The following is a 12,019-nucleotide window of genomic DNA, read 5'->3' as shown; positions in this document are numbered from 1 at the left end:
GCCTGGAGAGAACAAAAAAACAAGAGAAAAAGGTGAATCTCTCTCTCTATCTGCTGGAGCTAGGGTACACTCTGCTCTCCTGTCGGTGGACATCAAAGCTCACAACTCTTCAGCTTTTGGGTTCCAGGACTTACACCAAGGACACCATCGACTTCCCTGGTTTTGAAGCCTCTGGACTTGGACTGAGCCATGCTACTGGCATCCAGTTTGCAGATGGCCTATCGTGGGATTTTTTTTCACAACAGCATGAGCTAGCTCCCCTAATAAATCCCCTCTCATATATTTATAAAATATCCTATCAATTCTGTCTCTCTGGAGAACCATGACTAATACAGCTGGCATTCAGAGTACAAATCCTTCTCACTCACAGATGTATTTATTATTTAATACACTGAAGAACTTGGTATGCTATTTTACTTAGAATTTTTACCAATTATAATTTGAAATAAGTGTAGTCAAACTGAGTAAAAAAGCACATCATATGAAAGACTGTCCATTACACTATTCTGATGCCCAAGAATTTATTCATTTGTTCCATAAGTATTTATTGAGGACCTATCATATGTCAAGTACTGGGGATAAAATAAGGACCTAGACATAGTCACTGTTCTCAAAGAACACTGAGACCCGATACAGGCAGAAATATAAGAACCAAAGTGGGAACTCTCAACCAGAACTGAAAGACTGGTGGCCCTAATCTTTTAAAACAAAGCTAACAAAATTTCTTAATTTTCATCTTAAAATTTTCATTACCACTTTTCATTCCAATTTATTTTATAGTTTCTAAGAGTTTGATACAATACCTGTATTAGATGGATCCAAAATTAACTGAAGAGATGGCTTCTTTGTTTGGATGACTGAAACATCTCCAAATGTACTATCTGAAATCTCACTCGAACTGTGACAATCAACGAGAACACTGCTTTGCCCTTTCTCAGAATCTCTCAAAATCTCTTCCATGGCTTTTTCCAATTGTTCATCACCATTGGAAACTATCTATAGACAGAGCAAGACAATTCTATTTCAATCTAGTATGATTCTGAAGCTTAATTTTATAAAAATATTTTATTTCTAAAGGAAATTAAAATATTCTAAATATTTAAATATATAGTTACTGAATACTAATTTACACCTAATTTCACATAGATATAATACATAAAAATCTTGAATTATTAAAACCAGCTAAATTAGAGGAAGATTATTAGCTTCACAAAAGGATTCTTCATAAACATTTCAGGCAATTTCCACACACATTTGACATAAGATTTTTTTTTAATTAATTTGTTTTATTTTATTTATTGAAACATAATTGATTGTACATATCTGTAGAGTATACAGCATTGAATATCAATACCTATGTGCAATATGTGATACTCGAATCAGGATAATTAGTATGTTCAACATTATACAATGTAATCATTTTTTGTAGACATATGATTTTATATACAGATACTTCTTTTTCTTTTTACTTTTTAGAAACACATCTTAAAAATCAGATAACCTTAAATGTATGAGTTTTAAATGGAAAAACAAAAAGTTTAAACAGATAGGGCCTACTGTGAATATAATTGAAAAGGTCATATTTCTTGTTATCATAGCATAAAGGTATTTCTGACATCTTTACAAATTGTTTGCTATCTGCCAAAAGGAGTATTTCTAATTTCTTTAAAATTTAATTTGATTCATCTTTTTCTTAAAAGCAGGTGAAACACAAAGCCTAAATAAATGTATTAAACATAATAATGCTAAAAATACAGGTATATAAAATTAAAGTCATTAATCATTTGAATAAAATTATATATTCCCAACATAATATAAAATAGGTATTTAATAATCTCATATTTATAATGTATTTTATGAGACTGATATACTAATGCACTGTTGATGCCATAATGAATACTAAATAAAAGTCATAAATAATATATAGCACTTTTCACTAATTTTTCTACTCCTGTTTCTAGAGAACAGTTATACAATTCTCATGCGTATATACTTGGGTTTACTTGCTTGTTTTTCTTCAACTTAGGATAGGCAACACAAAAATGAAAAAGAACCACATCCAAATAAAAACTTAACTGCTAAAAATATGACATATGTTTTAAAAATATACAGACAAGTCAACTGTTAAATCACAATCCAGAATGTTACCAACTGATTTAAAACATTAAAATCATAAGAAAAAAAGTCTCCAAAGTAAAAGCAAAGCATAACCATGAACATAATTAACTTCTAAAACCCAGCAGTAAGAGAAACAAAAACATCCACATAAATTAATGTAAGATTTAACCATTAAGTTTAATTTGACAATTATCCTTTATCTTTTTACTCTCCTATTCCTTCCTCCTAAAATTCCACACTACAAGGTAAATAACCAAAAGCAAAAGCATTAAAAAACACAAACCAAATAAGTAGCTTCTGGATAAATCAAACACTGATTTTATTCTCAAGGTTAGTACTTAAGAAAAACCTTTGAATTTTATGCCTCTCCCAAGATAAGTTAGTTTCAAATCATAAAAAAAAAAAAAAAAATACAATAATTGAAATAGTACCATATGTAGAAAAGAAAAAAATACCTTCAGTTGAGGTTTTTCATCATCTTTTGTAGAAATATCATCTGCATGCTGAGGAACCAAAACAAATTCTTCACTGTTCAGTGTAGCCACAGAATCAGATGACCCAGTAACCTTCTGTAATGAAGCTCTGACCTCCATTTCAGTTCTGCAAACTTCTCTTCCCACATCCACCTGGCAAAACTACAGGGATTTAAGAAAAAATAAAAATTACTGATTAAGAACATGAACTAATTAATAACATGAACAAATGAAGCTTTAAAAATGGCTAATGTGAAAAAGAATTTGGTTGGCTGGATAATTATCTCAAAATTAGGGAGGCTACCTTCTTGGACTAGACCACATAATGGAAATGTACTCTCTTCAACCTGAGTTTCCAGACTAAAAGAACCATATTGTTCTCTGAAAAACAACACAAACCAGTTCATATCTCAACTAAACAGATTTACTGCTGTTTATTTGTCACACACAGAATCTCTTTTTCTATCTCTCTCATTTCTCCTAGAAATACTGTTTTCCTTTTTAATACACAAAGGAAATAATTAAGCATGATACTAGAAATACATACAAATTCACACACACACAAACAAAACTACATTCACTGAAATTATTAATTAACTCTAAATGTCTTCAAAAAACTTACTTCCTCAAGACCAAGTATTGTACCTTAGAATATTTTTTCTGGGTCACTGAAGTTGACTAACATAGAATTCAACACTCTAGGACATATATCTTCTCTTTTCCAGACACATTACCACTTAGCATCAAAAAAAAAGAAGAAAAGAAAAATAACGCTTTCACATTGCACTCATGTAGCAAACAATGTTTCAGTAATCAAATACAATGTAATTCTGTTTTCTGGATAGATCTCTACTTTACACCATAAAAACTCAATGTTCTCCATCATCTCCAAAAGTTCATATATTTACACAACTAATCTTAACTGAAGATAAATACTACAAAACAGACACTAAACTCAGCCCTGGGTTACATGACTGAATAAGGCAGACAGGTATCCTACCCTCCTGAAGCTTACATACTAGTGAGGAAACAAGCAAGTCCACAAATTAAGGTAAGTCCGATTCACTTTAAAGGCTATCAAGAAAATAAGGCAGGTTAATGCAACAAAGGGTAGCTGTGGAGAGTACAGGGACAACTTTAAGAAAGGTAGTAAAGAAAAGAACTCTCTGAGAGGGAAATATTTAAACAATCTGCTCAGTGACCAAATGGGTAACATGACAGAGCAGCACGATAAGCAAGCTGGGGCTAAAAAAAACCACATGATCTTGTAAATCATGACAAGTCTACTGATCCATGCCTAAAATCTCCAAGTAATGTTCTGTTTTTCTTTCTAATTAGGTTATGTTTTTCATTGCCACATATAAATACGGCTGCAGTATTCCATTTTGCCATTAGGTGACACTAACACCATTACTCTTGGTTTAAAAAAAAGACAAGATTAACTTCCAGCTTCAAGTCACACTTTAAAAAATTACTTTCCAACTTTATCAAACATCAAAATTTCCAAGAATATAAAAATAAAGAAGAATTGCACTCTTAGACTAGTGTAATTAGCTAGCCATCATTTATTTGTTATGCATGTTAATATCCTTTCTTTTTAAAAGCCTTCAAGCACATTTAACCTGTGCTCTATAGGTTTTTCTCACTTTGCATATAAGTTTCTGAAAATGCAGTACATGTTACAGGCTATGCCTTTACTCTTCTAGGCTTCCCCATGAATCCTTGATTGCCAAGACACCACTCATTCCAGGTATCTTTCCGTGGTAAATCCTTCTCCAAGTCCTTCTCAATTGCTGCTCCTCCACCTGACCTCTAAATGCTGGAAATTCCCTGAGTTCAAGTCTTGAGCCCTTTTCCCTTGCCACACTCTCTCTCTAAGTAATATTTCTCATTGTCATGGATTGAAATAAAATCTATATGCTAACAGTCTCCAATATTTCTATCCCAATCTAAATGTCTCCTCTAAATTCCCGATGTGGAATCCAACTCTCTTCTTGGTATTTCCACATGGAAGTTTTACCAGCACCTTAAATGAAATGTGACCAAAATGGAATTCCTGATGTCTCCTCCAAACTTGTTTTTCGCCCAGATTCCCCATTTCAATAAATAACACCACCTTCTACTAAGTTACTCAAACAAGGAACCTGGCTGTCATCCTTGATTTACCTCCACTTCTTCACTCTCCACATCAGCAAGTCATGTCAGCCCCATCTCCAAAATAAACCCCACATCAATCCAGTTTTCTTCATGTCTACAACTACCACTCTAGTCCAAGCAATGCTCTTATCTACTATAAAAGCCCCCTAACCCATCACCTATATCCAGTCTTCTCCTCAATTTACTCTTTACAGAGCAGCCAAAGAAATTTTTTGAAAAATCAATTAGATCATATTAAAACTACAGATTAAAACCTTTTCATTACTATTGGTGGGAGCTAAAAATTAATATATAAATTCTCACACACACACACACACACACACACACACACACACAAAAACCGGGGGGAGGGGAGAAGATATAACAACCACAATTACTTGAAGTTGATACGACAAGCAAACAGAAAGGACATTGTTGGGGGGGAGGGGGGGAGGGAGAAGGGAGGGAGGTTTTGGTGATGGGGAGCAATAATCAGCCACAATGTATATCAACAAAATAAAATTTAAAAAAAAAAAAAAACCTTTTCATTACAAGACAAAATAAAAATGCCTTGCCAGGACTTTACGAGGCCCAATACACTTTTGACAGTGCCACTTTTTCACTGTAGCTTCTAAATCAGAGCAAGTCGTCCCCGCTTCAGGGTTTTAGCTCTTGCCTCCTACCTGCAAATGGCTGACACCTTCAGGTATCAGTTTTTGTTCATGCATTCAACACATATTTAATTAGTTCATACTATGCACCAGAAACTATATTAGGAACTGAAGACATAATGATGAGTAAGACCACTGCAGTCCCTGTCTTCCTAGAGCTAACATTCTAATGGAAGAGACAGACAATACACAAGAAAATAAATCAGGATCACATACTGCAGTACTACAAAAGGTGATAAAAAGGTAGAAGGCAATATGGGCCTAGTTGATATTTGGGCTTAACAAGAATGAGTCAAGGGTTCAGATCCCCCTACCAGCCAGCCACCAAAAAAAAGAAAGAAACAGACAAAAATACTAGGGAGAAAGAACTTCAAGAAGAAGAAATAGCAAATACAAAAGCCCATATGTGAGAAAGGACTCACTGAGGAACTGAAAGGAGGCCATGGTAGCTTGATCACAGCAAGTGTGGGTGAAAGTAATATGAGATGAGATCTGGAAAGGAAGGCAGAGAAGCCTTAGTGCACTCCTGATTCCTAGGCTACCCAAATAAGCCCCCTTTCCAATCCCAAAACTCTGTTTTGTTTATCATAGAATACCCCATGCCTACCTGGTACATAGAAGATATTCAATAAATATGTTGAGCAAATTGTTAAAAGTACCAACCAGGTCAAAGTTCTCACAAATAGCAAATGTGAAGGCAGGATTCAAATCAGGTAGTCTGGCTTCAAATACATGATCTGAACCGCTATGTTATGGTGTCTCCTAAAGACTCGTCATCTGTTCCTTGAAATCCAGGGTTGGTACCTGCTTCAATAGAATATCACTATGCATTGAACCTTCTCTATACCCTCTCCTCCATCAAACTTATCTGTCTTTTCCCCCAAAGCGTTCTCCCCAGATAAGAGATATATAGATTACTGATATTTAACTCTGAATTAACATGTTAATTGATACTAATGGTTGCACAGTTCAAATAAAATGTCCATTTTAAAAGAAGTTTTGTTTAACACAAGGGAATGGTCAGATATTCTGTCAAGCTAACAAGAAAACTATTAGTTTACCACACGTAATTTTGTGACCTCTTCAGAACAGAGCCCAGATCTTGTCATTCTATTCAGAATTATGACAGCTCTCATTACAAGGATTAAAACTGCCTCAGAAGGCCATAGGGATACTTTTAGATGTGTGCCTAATGCTACCTTATTCAGCTGAACATTGACCCTGAATACAAAGATAACATACTTATCAGATTTGCACACAAAAATCTAAGGATCGCAAAGTTAATATTTTAAAATATTTCAACAGGCAAGAAGGTCAGTAGTAAGATTTAAGTGGGGAAAGAATAGTCTTTTCAACAAACGGTGCTAGGACAATCGGCTATCCACATGCAAAAAATGAAATTGGACCCCTACCTCACATCACACAAAATTTAATTCAAAATGGATCATAGACCTAAATGTAAGAGCTAAAACTATATATCTCTTAGAAAAAAACACAGGAATAAATCTTCATGTCCTTGGGTTAAGTGGTGGTTTTTTAGATGTCACATCAAAATCTCAAATGACAAAAGAAAAAAATAGATAAACTGAACTATACATCAAAATTTAAAATGTGCTGAAAATGACACATGAAGAAAGTGAAAAGAAAATCCACAGGATAAGAAAATATTTGCAAATCATATGTCTGATAAGGGTCTTATATCCAGATTATTACAGAAACTCTTACAACTCAATAAAAAATAATAATAATAACCTAACTTCTGGTTTTAGCCAAAGAACTTGGAAATCATTGCTCCATTCCTTAGAACAAGAAAAAGTTGGACAAACTGAAAATCAACAGCTCTTCTTGGTCCTTCAGAGAACTGAGGTCACAGGACAATCTGCCATCTCAAAATGTGAAGAGACAGGAACATCGAGAGAGACACAGCAACTGCAATCTACTTACCTGAAACAGAAGCCACTAGAGTCACGAACCCATAGAAACATTTAAATGACAATTTTGGCAAACTGCTGGAGGCTCTGTGAGGAATAGGATGAGGGTGAGTTCATGGGGACTGAAGTCTTAGGAGGGCCCCCACACTTTGATTGGCTTTATCTTCAGGAAAAGATCCCCTCAAGACTCTGGCAGGGGAAGAGGGAAAGTAATCATTATGGAATATTACAAGAGCCTTCTCCATAAGAAAGGCCTACTCTTCATGAGAAAAATTTTGCCAGTCTTACGCCAGCTAGGGGAAGGGAATTCCTCCCACTCCACACCATCCATCCACCCTTTCTGTTTCATATAAGGTAGGAAGAAAAACACAGTCCACAGGTATCAGAACTTCAAGTAAACAGATTGAGAATGCTGCAACCAGAGAAGGAAGTAGGAGGTTGGGGGGAGAAAAGCTATACTACTGGAGAAACACTTGTAAAGGTCACAGTTTATAGACCCAATGAAAGACTGAGATTTAGTCAAAAGATTATAGAATGCCATCCTCCCTCCCCCCAAAAGTAAACCACACACATACCCCTTACTATCATACCAACAAGCTCCAAGATAACTGATTATAGCTATTAAAAAAAAAAAAAAAAAAAAAAAACTTCCAGGGAGGAGAACTTAGGGAAAAACCAAAGTCAAATGATAACCAAAACAAGGACATTAGATGAATTTGAAGCCTCTGGCACCTATAATTAAAGCAAACATTAAGAGTCCAACTCATCAGTTTAGCATAATTTCTCACACTGAAGGATGATTTTCCTTGGTTCCTATTACCCAGTACAACATGTCCAGCTTTGAACAAAAGGCATGTTAAAAGGCAAGAAAAAACAGAGTCTGAAAAGACAAAGCAATCACCAGAACCAGACTGCTATGGCACATTTGTTGAAATTATCAGACGGGGAATGTAAATAGTTAAAATAACAACAGTAATATGTTAAAGGCTCTAATAGAAAGAGTAGACAATATGCAAGAGCATATGGATAATGTAAGCAGAATGATAGGAACCCTAGGAAAGAACCAAATGGAAATAAAAGAAATAAAAAACATGGTTTCAAAAATGAATGCCTTCAATGAGCTCACGAGCAAACAAAACGCTGCTAAGGAAAGAATCAAGCAACTTGAAGATGGGTCAATAGAAACTTACCAAACTGAAATGCAAAGAGAGAAAAGAATCAAAATAAACAGAACAGGGCAACCTAGATCTGTGAGACAATACCTAAAGGTGTTGCATACACGTAACTGGAATTTGAGAAGGAGAAAAAAGAAAAATACAATTCTAAGAACAAAAATACAAAAAATTCAAAATACAATTTACTAAGTTTATTATGCAGCAGCGTGCTATTGCAAAATGTTAACTCTCTCCTCATGTGTGGCAATCTGCATTTACGTCAGATCAAAAGAAACAACAGTTGGAAAATTCTCAGAGGTCTTTTAAATAATATGGAGCTCACTGCTTTGTGTACTCAAAACTAATATATCCATTTCAACCTAGCATGTACAACAGAGCAGTGTACAAAAGCAAAACTTCTTTAAAGAGCATTTAGTTAAAAGGCTGCCCTGTTACAATCCAAAAATCAGAATATAAAATCTGACCAAGGATTTTTATACCTCTTCAGATGCAAAAAGGAAAAAAAAAAAAAAAGAACAATATCAAGAACTGTAGTCTAGGCATAAACATTTTCATTTCCAGGGTATTTTAAAGACGTGGGAATAAAAGACAGAAAACTTAGTACTACAAAAAATCGGTGGGAGGGAGGTGTTCTATCCATCCCCTTCTCCACTGCTCTGAACCAAAAGAAGCTCAATAAATATGCTGATTGAACTGAATCCCTTAAAGACATACTTATCCCCCACATCTATAGCAATTCTGTCAATTTTACCAAGTGAAATAGCTTTTAATTCTTACCTTAATGCCACATCATTTTTGTTAAAGAGCAATGATGGTATCTAAATTAACAACTCACTTGGATGCCTAAAACTACAATTTTCACATATACTACAAACAGTATGACAACATTTAGCAAATTCTAACTGGAAGCTACTTTCTTCCCCAAATAACTGAACACATTCAAAAGTATAAAATCATGGTGCATATGATCTAATATCCCTCTGTGCCAAATGCAGTCAGCCTGCTTCTTGCTTTTAGATTATCTGTTTGTACCTATTCATTTTTAAGTGTCTCTTGAACTGAAATAGATACTTAAAAATATAAGTTTGAGTCAAAATTGGATAGGTTGGGAGGACTATTAGGCATGAGAATTAGAATGACTACAGTAGCCTCATTACAAAGGTAGAAGAGGAAATTGTCTTAATTTACAGTAAGAAAATGGGCATAAATAATGTAGAACAACATTTGCTAACCAAACTTCTTCTGTGCTTTGAAGAAATGAGCCAGTCCTCTGGCTTGAACAGAAAATGACCTCTGTTTACTAAACAGTCAGTCCATGCACTATTCTAGTTCCCAAACAAACACCACACCATTATGTATTCATGTATGCAAGTATATCTCTAGCCCTGAAAAGGACACAAAAGAACTTTATTAATTCACATTACTTTAGTCAACATCTATTTTTATTTGTCCAGCAATAATCTCTAAATATTTTTTTTCTGGGAATAAGCCTTCCCTGTTCTCAAACCACATGGCTTTTACAGAAACCTCAACACCACAGCCAAACAGATTCAAAGGTAGACACTGAATCTAAGCTAGACCAATTAACCCAATTCCTAAGATTTCTGGACTGGTGACAAGAGAGCTCATCATGAAAGTGTATCTCTTAGAGCAGAAACTTTTAAGATGTAAACTGGAAATTGTTGGTGACCATGTTTTTCCACAACGAACAAGGCCAGTGTACACAAAGAGAGAAAAGTAAATCCTAGAAACAGACAAGTGAAAGAGTCTCAACCAAGTCCTCCCCTTTGAGTCATTCCTGAGGCCTAGCTCCACCTGTTCCCATCCTCAAACTCAATAAACCCATAAAATATATCCATAAAATACCCCTCCCGATACATTATTTTTGCATTAAGCTAGTTTAAATTGGGTTTCTGTCACATGAAGCCTAAGTCCTAATATATACGTATTCTAGCAAAATGACATACAAGATATATTTAAATAGGTTGCAGATGGCAGTATGGTTTCACATAGTACATGCAAGAATAGAAATCTGGGTGAAGGAAGAAGAGAGAATCTGAAAAGTTGACAATAATTTCCCAAATAAACAACATACATAGTAAGTGAGATGAAAGAATGGGAGAAAAAAGGTAGAAGAAAGACTTGCTTGAAATAACTACATGGGGGAAAAAATGAAAATACAAATAGTGCTCACAGTCAAAGGATGGTTTAAAAGGCAATAGGAGAATGTTTTGTAACCAAAATAGGAAGGTATCAGTGGACAAAGAGGAATTTAAAATGGTAGGCACATTATGATTAATGCTATGTAATACTCCTGTGTCATAAAAAATACAATGAATACAGGAAAAAGCTTTATTTTAAAACTGTTAGGATAGTGAGATGTACAGATAACTGTGGTAGATCAAATTATTGTTACCAGTTTTCCACTCCCTCCCTGTTACAAAATTATACATCTATGCCTCTTGCCATGTGACTTTGTAATACCTCCCACTAGAAAAAAATGGAGTATATTTCCCTGCCCCAATAATTTTGGGCTTAGCCATGTAATTTGCTGTTGTCAATAAAATATCAATAAACAAAACAAGCAGAGACTCTAAGTGTGCTTGTGTGACTTGGTTTGGTCTCTTGAGTTTCTGCCACCTATCATGAGATCAGCATGCCCCAGGCAACCAACAGATACAAAATCCAACATCTGAAAAAGACCTGAATCCAGTCTACAGATTGAAGCAGAGTGCCCCTGGCAAACCCAAAAAACCATGAGTTAGGAAAAAAAAAAAAAAAATTTGTTGTTGTAAGCCATCAAAATTTTAGTATTTGTTACACAGCATTATCACAGCAATAGCTAATTCAGTGACCTACTATTTTTTAATTTATTAAATTGTTATACTATGTTCAGGTTAAACAAAAATCAGAAAAGGCTAACATGGCAACTAACAAATTAATCTCTCAAGGAGATATTGATACAGGTCTTTAATTATGACCTAAAAAATCCAATGGTTTATATAATTATTATTTATGTTCCACTTAAAATGTACTTCCACAGGCTACCCTTCTTATACTAATATTCAACTTTAGGTATACCCAGTTGTGTAAAATTTTGACCCATGTATTATGTTGTAGTTTAGAGAAGCCTACTAAGCAATATCTCATAGGTAGTAATATAAATGGGAAATATTTTGAAAACAAATACATTCAAAATTTTTAATGAGGGCTGACTTTGAGTCTAGATTTTTCTCTTGGTTTTTCTGACATAATTACATATGCAATCTATTCAAGAGTCAAGGTTAATAAAATTATATACTTTATGTTACTTGTTGCCTGGGAAACTAAGGATTATCAGCTATATAATTCAGAGTTCCATAAACTTGGCCTAAGACTAAAAATCAGCTTTGTGCCAAACAGGTAGAGACATATAGTTAAGGGGAAAAAAATCCATCACATGACATAACACACTAAAGAGCCCACATAATTGTAGCCCCTTTTTTCTGCTGGTGTTAAAAAAAAGTCTTGTGATC

The 12,019-nt window shown here is 34.5% G+C and overlaps 1 protein-coding gene across 7 annotated transcripts in view; it reads right to left on the bottom strand.

The window, feature by feature from the left end:
- RABGAP1L (RAB GTPase activating protein 1 like) overlaps positions 1–12,019 on the bottom strand; it is a 646,375-nt gene that overhangs the window by 594,472 nt on the left and 39,884 nt on the right. For all 7 annotated transcript variants that reach the window (XM_063104460.1, XM_063104464.1, XM_063104465.1 and 4 more), the window contains 2 exons: positions 2,574–2,753; positions 804–996 (listed from right to left, as the gene is read on the bottom strand). In XM_063104460.1, the coding sequence (XP_062960530.1) occupies positions 804–996; positions 2,574–2,753 (373 nt within the window). The remainder of the gene's footprint in view (positions 1–803; positions 997–2,573; positions 2,754–12,019) is intronic.

The sequence above is a fragment of the Cynocephalus volans genome, chromosome 8 (assembly GCF_027409185.1).
Source record: "Cynocephalus volans isolate mCynVol1 chromosome 8, mCynVol1.pri, whole genome shotgun sequence".
Lineage (NCBI taxonomy): Eukaryota > Metazoa > Chordata > Mammalia > Dermoptera > Cynocephalidae > Cynocephalus > Cynocephalus volans.
The sequence above is the reverse complement of the archived record's forward strand: the minus strand, read 5'-3'. Positions and strand labels throughout refer to the sequence as shown.